Source organism: Centrocercus urophasianus, unplaced genomic scaffold, assembly GCF_019232065.1.
Source record: "Centrocercus urophasianus isolate 14NV4802_14NV808 unplaced genomic scaffold, USGS_Curo_1.0 seq_11, whole genome shotgun sequence".
Lineage (NCBI taxonomy): Eukaryota > Metazoa > Chordata > Aves > Galliformes > Phasianidae > Centrocercus > Centrocercus urophasianus.
Window position 1 is genome coordinate 41185909 of NW_024884253.1, and position 12371 is coordinate 41198279.

At 42.9% G+C, this 12371-nt stretch overlaps 1 protein-coding gene across 4 annotated transcripts in view; it reads left to right on the forward strand.

Annotated features, from left to right (window-relative positions):
• The window catches only part of GAREM1 (GRB2 associated regulator of MAPK1 subtype 1), a 95640-nt gene that overhangs the window by 80208 nt on the left and 3061 nt on the right, over positions 1 to 12371 (forward strand). For all 4 annotated transcript variants that reach the window (XM_042839970.1, XM_042839971.1, XM_042839974.1 and 1 more), the window contains 2 exons: positions 3443 to 4621; positions 9769 to 9935. In XM_042839970.1, the coding sequence (XP_042695904.1) occupies positions 3443 to 4621; positions 9769 to 9935 (1346 nt within the window). The remainder of the gene's footprint in view (positions 1 to 3442; positions 4622 to 9768; positions 9936 to 12371) is intronic.

A 12371-nucleotide genomic window follows, 5' to 3' on the forward strand; every position in this document is an offset into this window, starting at 1 on the left:
CCATATATCTGTCTGCATCCATCTATAGTCTGGGCTACCTTAACTGCCACTCTGAGATAGGGCACTGTTGTCTCTCTTGTACAGGAATTGTATGTTGTGAGATGTGCTGCCAGCAGTTCAAAGTGTCTGAAATAGTCCAGGGTTCTGCTACATCCCTGCAGTGATTTCACAGCAGGCAGTGTATGTTACATGCTTCAGGTGGTAGTATAAAGACATGGCGTGGTGCTTGAAGGTATGGATCCTGTTGGGCTGGTGCTGGAAGCTTGGAAGATAGAGGGCATGGTCTTATCCCTGTCACTGTCATCATTTCATTTGGAAATAATTTGTGATATACTTTTGGAAATAATTTGTGATTTCTCTTAGATCGCTTTGTTTTTAAGCATCTTTTTTGGCGTGAATCAAATCTGTTCCTAGAAACTTTTAACCAGCGGGCATCTGTGTCTGACTGCTTCACTTGCAGAGCAGAGGAGGCTGAGGAAGGCCTCATGGCACTGAGCTCTGCTCTCTGGTAACAGCAACAGAACCCAAGGGAACGGCATAGAGCTGCTTCAGGAGGAGGAGGATCAGATTAGATGTTACAAAAAGGCTCTTCAGCAGAGGGTGGTGGGCATGGAACAGGCTGCCCGTGGCTGTGGTCACAGCCCCAAGTGCCACAGCTCAAGAAGCATTTGGACAGCACACTCGGACATAACGTTTGAATTTGGGCAGTCCTGTGTGGAGCCAGGAGTTGGATTTGATGATCATTGTCAGTCTCTTCCAGCTCAGGATATTCTGTGATTCCCGGACTGGTGGGAGCCCCCTGAGGTTCGTTAGTGAGCACAGAGCCCTGTTCCTGCCGTGGGATTAGCCCTGCAGCAGGCAGACTGTCCAGGAAACAGCTTGCAGAAAAGACCTGGCAGGAAGACTTGGAGGTGTGGAAAGGGCAGACAGCAGCATGTGGGGCTGTAGTAGCAAGAGTAGAGGCAGTGGGTCAAGGTATGTGTTTGTTGCTGATGTTCTGCACCCAAATATTTAACTGCCATGCACTTGTTGTGAATGTTAAGTAGTAGGTAAATAAATAACAGAATTAATCTCATACAAGAGAGGAGTTAGCTACCTGAATTTTAAGAACTTAAAATTTAAAATACACTTGACCTGCTGAGGTGTACCTGCAGCCTTCATGTCCCCAGAGTAAGATTTTGTGAGTAGAAATGAAATCAGTTGTGCAGCCTAAGACTTTTGGTTTCACCATTTCAATTCGTTACCATTTTAGACAGCAACTGGTACCTTACAGATATTTATTCAGAAGGAGGCACACACATCATTTTTCTCAGTTTCAAAATAGAATAGCAGCATAGTTTTTCTTTTGATTCAGCCATGTTTTGTCTATTATTACACTGCTACTGTATTCCAAGAAAAGAAAATAACATTTTCCAATTTTTTTTTTAATTTAAAGTAATTTTGTCTTTAAACGTGACTGTCTGATGTCACAATCCTTGTGCTATTGGTTGAATTCAATGCCACTAATCAGCAACTGCTTTCATAACCATGGCTCACTGTGTCACTGTGCTTGCTCAGTGCCTGCTGTGGTTGCACATCTGAGTGACCATGTTGTCCTTCAGAATGGGCTTTTCACAAATCGCTCAGAAGCTGCAGGTTGTCAAAGCAGCAGCTCCTGCAGTCATGGATTATAACAGCTCCCTCGCTTCTGTCCCCAGTGTGCAGGAGGTAAGAAGAAGCTGTAATAATGCTGTCACACATTTAAATGTCTGACAGTGTTGCCCAAAGAAGTCCTTTATGGGGATTTGCATAGAAACCCACATTCTTATAGGACGTGCCCTTTCGAGAAGAGATGTGATGGACTACATGGGACATGCACAGAGTCCTGTGTCTTCAGCCCCCTTAGCTCCTCTAAGGTCAGGGCCTCACCAGCAGCAATGCAAACGTAGCATTCATTGGTTCTGAAGAGAAAATAGCAATAAGCATCATTCTGGTGTTATCGGCAGAAAAATCTGAGTGCTTTCTTTTCATGTTGCAGCTTTTCATTATATTGTCTGGCCAGCAGCATAAACTGTGACTACTGTGTACAATAAAATCCCAGTGGTTTCCTGGATTAGGCCAATTAGAGTTTGTTTGGATAATTCAGGGCTTGAATGGCTTCCTGTCAGGAAGTGCTGAGCTGAAACACTCTGAAGGCACACCTCTTCTGAGCTGCCTGGCCATTTGCTGAGAGAGGTTTCCAGAAGATAATAATGACTTTACAAACACAAGTGAATTGCAGATCACATCTTACAAGAGGAAGCATTATTTACAGCACTTCTCAATTACTGACTAATTGGAATTACAGCTCTGATTTCATGCAGTGGCTGTCCTGTGACAAAGTCTGAAGGCTGGAATGTGAACTTCACATAGCTAGGTGGAATCTTTAGGAGTCATGTAGATGGGGCAGGGATATATTATTCTTGCTTATTTTTGGCAGGTTTTTTTTTTAATATGTTCAGTATTCCTGAACAAAGTGGTCTGTAGCAGGCCTGCCGTGGTTAGCTGAGGCACCTTCCTTTAAGAATAAGTATCTGCTACTGCGAAGAAGAGCTCATTAAGTTCTGGTTGGTCCCTGAAAAAGGCCTTTCACATTAAGCCATTTAAATAGAAAGCAGAACAGTCTTGTGCGTAAAGAGTTATTCCAGTCTTAAGGAAATAACTTCAGGAATAAATGAGCCTTGGACATCTGTTTTTCTTTTTTTTTCTTTTTTTTTTTTTAAATTCCAGTACAATTTCTATAGTAGAAAAGCACACACATGGCTTTGCATATGTTGTTTAATATCTTAAATTGCAATTATGATCAAAAAATGAGGAAGGAAGTCTGAAGGCAGAGAGGGAGTTGGGCATGTGGGATAGACCAATATTCTTGACTTGTCCTCCAGGGAATAGATGTCATCTGTCATTCACCCTAGCTGTGAAGAGGTTATATCAAAGGGATATGTTTCATTCACAGTGATGAGATCACCTTTTCAGCTCCTCAGGGAGATGAAGCTGGAAGAAGAATGTTTGCTTCCTTTAAGAGCCTGACAAATAAGTTACAGCAAAAACAAGGAGTGAAGAGAAGATATCTGAGCAAATCCAGACAGGCTCTGTCATAGCTGTGTGACACAACTGGTTGTTTGAATTGCTGGGAGTTGTCCTTTATTTTAAAGCTTGTTATATTTGTTCTCGTGTCTTTGTCATTCCCAAGTGGCTGCTTCCCCTCTAATAAGATGAGAGAATACACAGAACAGTAAAAAAATGATTACTTGACTGAGCTTTACATTAAACCTCACGTGTGTCTGACTACTCAGCTGTTCAAATAAAAGTAGTGTTTTTCTCCCAAAGTACCACCTTCAAGTCCAATCTCATTAGGTTTGATATGATTTGTGATGTTGTTTTCAGCGAGGTAAAAACGATTTATTTCATTACTGTTTTGCAGGTAGCTTCAGGTGAATGCAATGAAGACACTGAGGTTTACAACATTACCCTTAGTACTGGGGATGAACTCACTTTAATGGGACAAGCAGAAATCCTTTATGCAAAATCTTCTAAGGAGAAGTCACGACTCAACACCATCTTCAAAAAAATTGGTAAACTTAATTCAATTAGCAAACTTGGCAGAGGCAAAATGCCCTGCCTCATCTGCATGAACCACAGGACCAATGAAAGCATCAGTCTCCCATTCCAGTGTAAGGGCAAGTTTAGCACCCGCAGCCCATTGGAGGTGCAGATGCAAGAAGGTGAGCACACAATTCGTAATATAGTAGAAAAAACCCGGCTGCCTGTTAATGTGACTGTGCCAAGCCCTACGCCGAGAAACCCCTACGACCTGCATTTTATCCGCGAAGGGCACAGATACAAGTTTGTCAACATTCAGACCAAAACTGTGGTGGTTTGTTGCGTGCTTCGTGGCAACAAAATTATTCCCATGCATTTTCCCTTGCACTTGACACTTCCAAAATTTACTCTACCTGACAGTCTTGTGAAGGGGGAGCTGTGGCACGAATCCCTCATCCAGCATTGGTTTAATATATGCCAGGAACAGTTTGACATAGATGAGTATTCCCGGGCCGTGCGCGATGTGAAAACAGACTGGAACGAAGACTGCAAGAGCCCAAAGAAGAGCCGGTGCAGCGGGCACACTCACGTGCCCAACTCCCTCAGCTATGCACGGGACGAACTCACGCAGTCCTTCCACCGGCTGTCGGTGTGTGTTTATGGCAACAATTTGCATGGCAATAGCGAAGTGAACCTCCACGGCTGCAGGGACCTGTGTAACGAGTGGGCACTGTTTTCTCACGATGCGCTTCAGTACCAGGATTCTGGTGACAGTAGCAGTGATTACCTTTTTCCAGAGGTTGGTGAAGAGTCCATGTTTCTGCCTACGAAACCAGAACTTCCTTACGAAGAGCTGTGGTTGGACCAAGGGTCTGGAAAGCCTGGTGAGCAGCCTCTCACTCGCTCGCTAAGTGAGAAGAACAAATGTGACAATTACAGAGGATCCTTCCGATCAAAGTGTGGTAGTACGTCTCTTCCTGTGCCTGGGACAGTCGATGCAGCAACAAAGTCTGCGGATGTTTCCCTACCTCCACCTCCAGTGCCTCCCAAATCAGAAGCAGTAAGTCAGGGTTGCTTATGTTGGTTTGTTTCTTTTTCAGCAGATGAAAAGTTTGCTTGGGAATTCTTTATGGGGAAGACTTTGGAGGGGGTAGAGCACGTGCAGGGAAATAGGGAGAAGAGGTGTGCAACTTCAGCTAACCTCATAGCAACTGTAAGTCACATCCTAAAATTCATCAAAGTGTATTTAATGTAGCTGATCTGGTAGCTTAATCCTGATACTTCAGGTGACATCATCTCTCCACGTGTGGTCTGTTTTCTCATATTTTCAGTGAGAGTGGAGATTATTAGGTTCATCACCTTCAACCAGACTTCACGGAGTGATTATTTAGCTCTGTTTTGGTAGTGCTTATTGAAAGAATTCATGCTTAAATATATACTCTGCAGCAGAGTTTAGAAATGAGCCTTTTAGAAGACTCAGTTTTAAATAGAGTGAATTCTGTCTCAGGGTTAAAAACTCTTGGGAGAAATCACTTTTCCAAACCTGAACTGTTTGAATTGACTTCAGCGACAAAATTACAAACATTTTTCCTACAGGAGCTTATGTGGGTTGGATGGAAAGTCCACCCATTGCATGGTCTCTTGAGGTAGTCCTACACCTTATTTTAAAAACAGGAAAAAAGAAAACTTGCCCAAGGAAGAGTGGCTAGGGAACTTTAGCAAGATTAAGTGATACATAGTTGATTATGTTATTATTTAACAAATCAGTTAATCATTTTTGCTGTTTTTTTAAAATGAAGTTTAATTAAGGAAAATGTCCTTGCAAATTGAGCAGTGTTTTCAAAACCATGGCTGCACAGCAAGCTGGGGCTCATCCGAGACCAAACTGCAGCACATGGTGGTGATCTCTCTGCCATTGCCATCTTCCTGTCTCAGCAGTGTTTCAGGAGCCTTTTCATCATGAGTCAGATCACAGCCTGGTTGACAACTATGATTGATTTCTTTGAGCTGGGTCAGCTTTCAGTAGATTGATGTGCTGCTATGCAGCCACTAGGGAGGTGCTGCGAGGAGAGAGAGAAGGCATAAGCCGGCACAGGTGTGAAAAGCACAACTGCAGCCCTTCAAAACTTTCCCAAAAAGCAGCCACAGCAGCTTCAGCAAAGACAGGAAAGTCAAGACATTACGTCGTCTTAGCAAAAGGAGTGTTTACGTGTTATGTCTGAGTGCTGGAACCCATGAGCACTTCCTTGCTGTCAGGGTCAGGTTTGCACCGACGCTTTGTCCAAAGTGTGTTGGAGAAGTGCCCACTGCACTGTATCGGGATGAGCTGCACAAATGTAAACCGGCATGGGGCTGCTCCCACCCTTCTCCTCTCCCAGCCACGTGGGCTTGGCTTTCCTTTTGTGCTGGCTCTGGCACTCCTGTGCCTGGGCAGGGAGCCAGGTCTGGATGTGGAAAACGATTAGTTTCCTGCTGATTTCTGTGAGCCAGACCGCTTCAGCACAGAGCTGGAGCCGAGGCAGGGGGAGGGCGAGGAGGAAGACTGCTGTCACAGTGGGCCAAGGGGGAAGGGAATGCCGTGTCCTTGAGGCCCACTCGGCCTGGGTGCTGAGAGGAAGGGGCACGCCTCCCCGCTGTGTCATGCCTCGAGGACCTTTGTGGAGTAGAGTCCCTTCTGAGGACAGCAGCATGGCCTCTGGGGGACCTGTGTGTGTTTTGCCTTTTATTATCAGCTTGAAAAGCGTGCATTTTTGTCATGTCCGTCATAGCAGGGCTGAGGTAATGCACCCATGTGCTGTCAGCATTTTCAGCGTGGCTTCCTAACCATGCAGGAGAACTAATTTCTGCTAAAGCTATTAGGTTGCATTTCGAGCTGGGCAGGGTGTAACCTCGTGAAAAATAAAAATAAAAAATTGCCTCTCTGTAGATGGGATAATGATTTAGAATCAGTTTTGTGGCTTCCTGGAACAGCTTTGGAATGAGTCTCAGTGACCGGCCGAGCTCATCAGTGGGCTGAGGCTGGCCGAGATGCTTGCATGCTTTCCATGTAGGGTATTTATAGAATAAGTGGATCTCAGTAGCTGCTGGTGAACATGAGGTTTAGTCATCACATCCCCTGGAATGATATTCCATAGTGTTTCTGTATAAAGGTTGGCAGGCAATTGTGTTTTTGCATGCACTAAATTTAAAGTGTGTGTGTAGGAGCTGGTTGTAGGAGAAAAGGACATTCAGGTGTTTCAGAAGCTCTTCTGTCTTTCTTTTCACCCACAGGGCAAAATGTTCTGATGCAGTGTGTATTTTCTAAATACCTTTCAGAAAATCAAAGTAGCATGAAGGAAAAAGAGAAAGAAAATGACCTCTGAATTAAGTCCTGTAAAACAGAAATTGCTTTGGTCCCAGAACACTAATTTGCATAATATCAGGGGCTGTTTTCCTGATTGATTTACAGCATGCCCAGATGGAGCATGCCGGAGGCTGGTGCTCCTGCAGGCTGCGTTACGCTGGTGGCAGTGCTGGTAGCAGGGGGGTTGGGTTGGCACCACAGCCAGGGCCGCTTGCATGGGTGGTATCACCCCAGGAGAGATGAGTTGCAGCGCATCCTAAAATCCTTGCAGCGCCTCATGCAAGGAAGGGGTCACCGTTACCAGGCTTACCATGGGAAGGAGTGTTTGAGCGTGGGAGGAGATGTCCCGGGGCTCTCATTGCAAGTGCACTTTATCTCTCCCTGGCACGCATGTGGCATCTAGCGCTGCTGGGTGAAAGAGTGTTTCTGTGTAACAGCAGCAAGTCACCAAGGCAGGCGCTGTGTCACACCGCCACTCTTCCCCTCCTCTCCCGCACTGTTTCATTGCTGTTCTCCCCACGAGCGCAGATCTCCTGTGAAGTTTCCCCATGCTGCTGTCGGTTTAATGTGCAAAATCTCCTTTTTGTTCCTCTGCTGTGTTTACCGAGAGCTGTGCCTGGCAGCTGTAATCGCAGTCTTGTGACAGGGACCAACTGGGATTGCAAACTGGTATTATTTACGGCCCACTTCTGATCTGCAATCTAGGTCAGCAGAGGAGCTGGGTGTAGTTAGGTCTGCTAGTACCTTTGAATGCTGTTGTTCTTCCCAGGAAAGAATTTCTTTAACCTCATGACTGTCTGCTGTGCCCTAAGAGCTCCCCTGAATGGTCTCTGACCCCCATGGGTGTGTGTTCCATGGCATGCAGTATTAACTTTGCCTAATCTGACTTGGAAAAAAAAAAAAAATGAAGTCCTTATGCATCCTTGGGGCACAGCACTAAAATGGTTGAAGAGTTTTATGCCTGAATTCAATAACAAACATGAATAAAATTGATTCCTTTTTTTTTCTGAAAGAGCAAATAAGAACCCTTAGAGCAAGATTTATTTCAGTATTTTATGCTGTCAGGCATTTCCTGTAATTTTGTCTTGTTCTGAATTAGGGAAAAATGTACTACAATGTCCCAGTCCCCAGTTTTCCATTTTACTTTAGTACTAAATGGGTTGTTGCATTCTGAATGCACTGAAGTGGATTGCAAAAGGTTCCACATTTATTTTGTTTTTAAATAAATTAAATCACTTTAATTGCTAATTATGTGTTGCAAAACTGCTAAGATAACTTTTAGTTCTGCAGTGTTGGTAAATTTAAAAATAAACTAAGTTTGAAACACAAAGAGAATTTTCCTATTCTGGTGCATCTGAGATGATTTCAAATGAGGACAACATGGAGATCTGCTGCTGCCTTGGGGAAGTGGTGAGTCCTCAAAAGGCTTGCCTGGCAGCCTTGTTCTCAGCAGCCTCACACATCTCTAGTCCCACCAAGTTGCTCTCCCTTGTATGTCTTGATGAGATTAAGGTCTTAGTCCATCATTTTTCTGATGGAGCTTTATCTTGGTACGTTGTTCCTCCCTAGGCAGGACCAAGCTAAATCAATGTAAACAGTGCTACAGTCATGTGTTTTAAGCTGCAAAGTTAGCTGACTGCAGTGAGTAGACCAGTTGGCTTTGTTGTTAGTGTTTAATATCAAAGTCAGCTCTGAGGAAACGTAGGCTAAAGAAGACATGCTGTATTTTTGTAACACAACTCATAAATGGTTTTTGCTTTATGCCCAGATCTATCCTTGTAGTCCCCCACCCATTTCATTTGCGTTACCTTTCTGCTGCTACTCTGATCCTAGAAACAAGATTTGTGTGGCTGGTAACAAGAGGTCTGCTTGGCATTTACATGGATGCATTATCTTAACAGCTTTTTCTGCTCTGCACTTTCTACCTTATACATTTTGTAGTTAACCGTAGCCTGGACTACTTTGACATAAGGACTGAAGCTCCATATTTTAATTCCAGCATTCAGATAGCTAGAGCATTCCAGTCTCCCAGTCTGAACCCAGGTTGTGGTCCATTCATAGTTTGTACACACAGGATGGAGAGAAAAAAAGGAGGGAAGGGGATTTTTTGTTTATAATTTATCTATTGAAAAACACTCCGCATATCTGCCTTATCAAGTCTGGCATTAGAAGTATGTACACCATGAAATATACTGAGGAGAAGGAGCATGGCCAGTGGTGCTGTGGCCTCTGCTGGGTAGCCCCCAGGAAAAGACGGAGCGGTGGCCACCAAGGTCATTTCTGTTCAGTGCTTTCCTGCAGATAGATGTGTCCTGGGTGCATCTGGTAAATCTACAATATGTATACTGTTCCTTGAGGGAGGAAGCGGGGAATTATCCTGGAACTGGATGGTGAGTATCACTGGTGAAGTAAGTCAGGAAACATCGAGATTTGCTGAGATCTTTTCATTACATAAGCTTGGTTTATTACATCTAAATAAACAACACTAATGGAGTTTGATTCTAATGAATTGCTTCTTACAGAATATAAAATATCTGGAACAGTCTGTCTGGTTTTGTTTTCGTTAGGAAGGTTCTTTTATATGGTTTCATTGTTCCTTCTTATAAATGAGTGGATCTCAAACTACTGCAAAGCACCCCTAAAAGATTGGTAGTAGCTCTACTGGTAGTAAAGCATTCTTCTGTCTTTCTTATGACAGCCACATACTGTTACAAATGTATATACTTAGCATCATTTCTCTCTTCCCCTCCCTTTTTAATTATTTCCTTTCACAGAATAAGCCTGAAGCAGATGTGTTTCATCTGTTGGAGAGCACTGTTGCCCGAGTTTTCTGGCTGCTTACTTACATGTCCTTTTTTTAACAGGTAAAAGAGGAATGCAGGCTCCTGAACGCTCCCCCTGTCCCACCACGGAGTTCAAAACCATCTTCCACTAGTCCTTCCATCCCTCCTCGCACAGTCAAACCTGCACGACAGCAGACGCGCTCTCCTAGCCCTACTCTGTCCTACTATTCTTCAGGACTGCACAACATGTATGTTATTATATAGGACATAGCAATTCGTATTAAATACCTACTGCTATAGGTAATCTCACCGTAAGATGGCAGAGACTGTTTGACTGGAAAATCCTGTGCAGTTCTGTATAATTCTTAAATGGCTTGAATCTTCAAACCAGATAATCTCAAAGCTAGTTTTCAAGTGGAATTTCAGTCTCACACGCGTGTAGTGCTACCTGCTCTTGATAACTGGGGGCATAGAAGGGTGTGGTAATCCGGAAATGTTTTGTGCCAACCAAATGTGAACCTACAGGTGAGTATGATGGAAAGCAGTGAAGCTGGAAGACGCCACTGAGCATGAAGTGAGGAAAAGGCAGAATGGATCCAGGCAGCTTGTGGATCAAACCCACTTCAGCACAAACTTAAACCACAGACTGGAAAATCTGTTTAGGCTAGTCAGAAGTTGACATTGGATTTTGAACTTCCTGGCTGCATACCTTTTCTTTGCAATGCAATGTTCTTCCTTTGGCTTTAGAAACTGTGTATGTCGTTTGAAACTTCACCTCCTTTTTTACTTGGATGTCATGATTCTTTTGTACCTCTTCAGCTTTGTTGCTAAGAAAGTTCCAAGGTACTGCCTGGGTATTATGGATTGATCAGAACTGCCGCTGAAATTGGTTCTGTCTAGGTGCAATGGTATAATAATTCCTGGAGTTGCCTTTCTAAGCCATACTGCACATTTTCAGCTAAGTGTTGTGTACCTGGCAATGATCGCTCTAGATCAAGGCTTGTCATTTATTTTTCTGGAAGCCTATTGGATAGATCTATAAAAGTCTACTCTGTAGGAGATTAAGCACAAGACCTCCCAGAATTTGGGGCCCATCAAATGCTGTTTTCTTTCTTGATAGCTAACAACGCATCTGTCTCCCAAGAAAGCAAGAAAACAATGAGTAGTTTCTCATGCAGGTGACTTTTTTGCCTGGAAATTCACATGAAATTAATGTACATCTTGGGTCCATACCGGGTATCTCCAATTTGGTGTCATTGATCTGGAGCTGCTGAGGAAGCAGGTGGAAAGTAGACATCATGTGGAGTAACCAGATTTCTGGTGAAGTTACTTTTCAAGTTTTGACATTTTTATCTTATTTTCTGGATCTTAAAGGGTTGCAACTAGTTTTTCAACAAAAAAGAACAATATGATTTCTCCTTTTTGGCCTATTAAACCCTGTAATTTGGAGGTTTTTCTCGCATCCTCTGGCTCTGAGCCTCGGCAGGTTAATTTTAGTGCAGTATGAGGAAATGGTTTGTGAATATTTTATCAGTTTTTGTTAATTCTGTTAATCTTTTGAACTTCTAAAATGTTAATCTTTTAAATGTTCCTATTTCTAACATTGGATTAGAGAACAGAAGCAGGATCAGTCAGTGTAATTCCTCTGTATGGTCAGTTGTTCATAACAGCTTGTTGACTGTCTACTCTGAATTAGACAGCCCAGTGTCTTGATTTTTGGAAAAATGTTTTTGAGTAAATTGACCAGTTGAAGGTATATCCTTGATGAGAGTGGTATTTTTTGTTTTTGTTGTTGTTTTGTTTTTTTTAAGTGTGGCATTGTTATAATCCAACTGTTTTTACTGGCAGTTTTGTGCAGGGAAAAAAAAAAAAAAAACAAATATTTGGAGATCACTGAGTGGGAGAGCAAGTTGTCAGAGAGGGAAACTGAGGGAACTGTGATTTTTCAGTGATGTAGATTAGAACTGCATTTATGCATCTACTTTTTGCTAAGCAAGTCTAGGTTGGCTTCCTTTTTAACTCGCTGTAAGTACATGGGAAGTAATTTTTTTGTGGCAATCTATTCAGAACTGTGGCCTATTCAGAAGCTGTCTCCCTCCTCAAACAGTTTTCATTGAGCTGCCACAGAATTACTGCCTATTTTCTTTCTTGAGTAATTAGTTTCTAAGAGAGAGGTGAGTAATTAAAACAATTATTTCAACTGTTGGTTTCCCTCTGCTGTATTAGGTAAGGATTTTATAAGTCTGCTAATTGTTTTTGCAGTGTTCTAGCTTAATTGGCCAGAATTCCGAACATCAGCCAAATCCTTCAGACTCTCTTTTAGAAAGTGGCATAAAAGCAGAGAACATTCACTTCTGGTAACAGATTGTATGTATTTGTTAGCATCTCAGTCTTTTGGAAAGGCCTGGATATAAACAGTCAGTTTCCTTGGACAGGCTGAGTTTGATTTACTGCCTGGAAGTAGGTCAGGATAACTTTTCTTTAGGTGCCTTTGAAAAGCAAGGGCTTTATGTCAGAACTTTTTAAAGATATGAATAAGCAGTTTACTGTGGCTTAAGTTTAAAATCTGGTATTTCAATGAATACAGCTCTCTCTACTTACCCTTCCAGGTAAAAATCTTCCTTTGGCAGTAAGCAATAATTTGTTCCATGTTATTGTACTGTACGCTGGTGCAGTGCCATAGC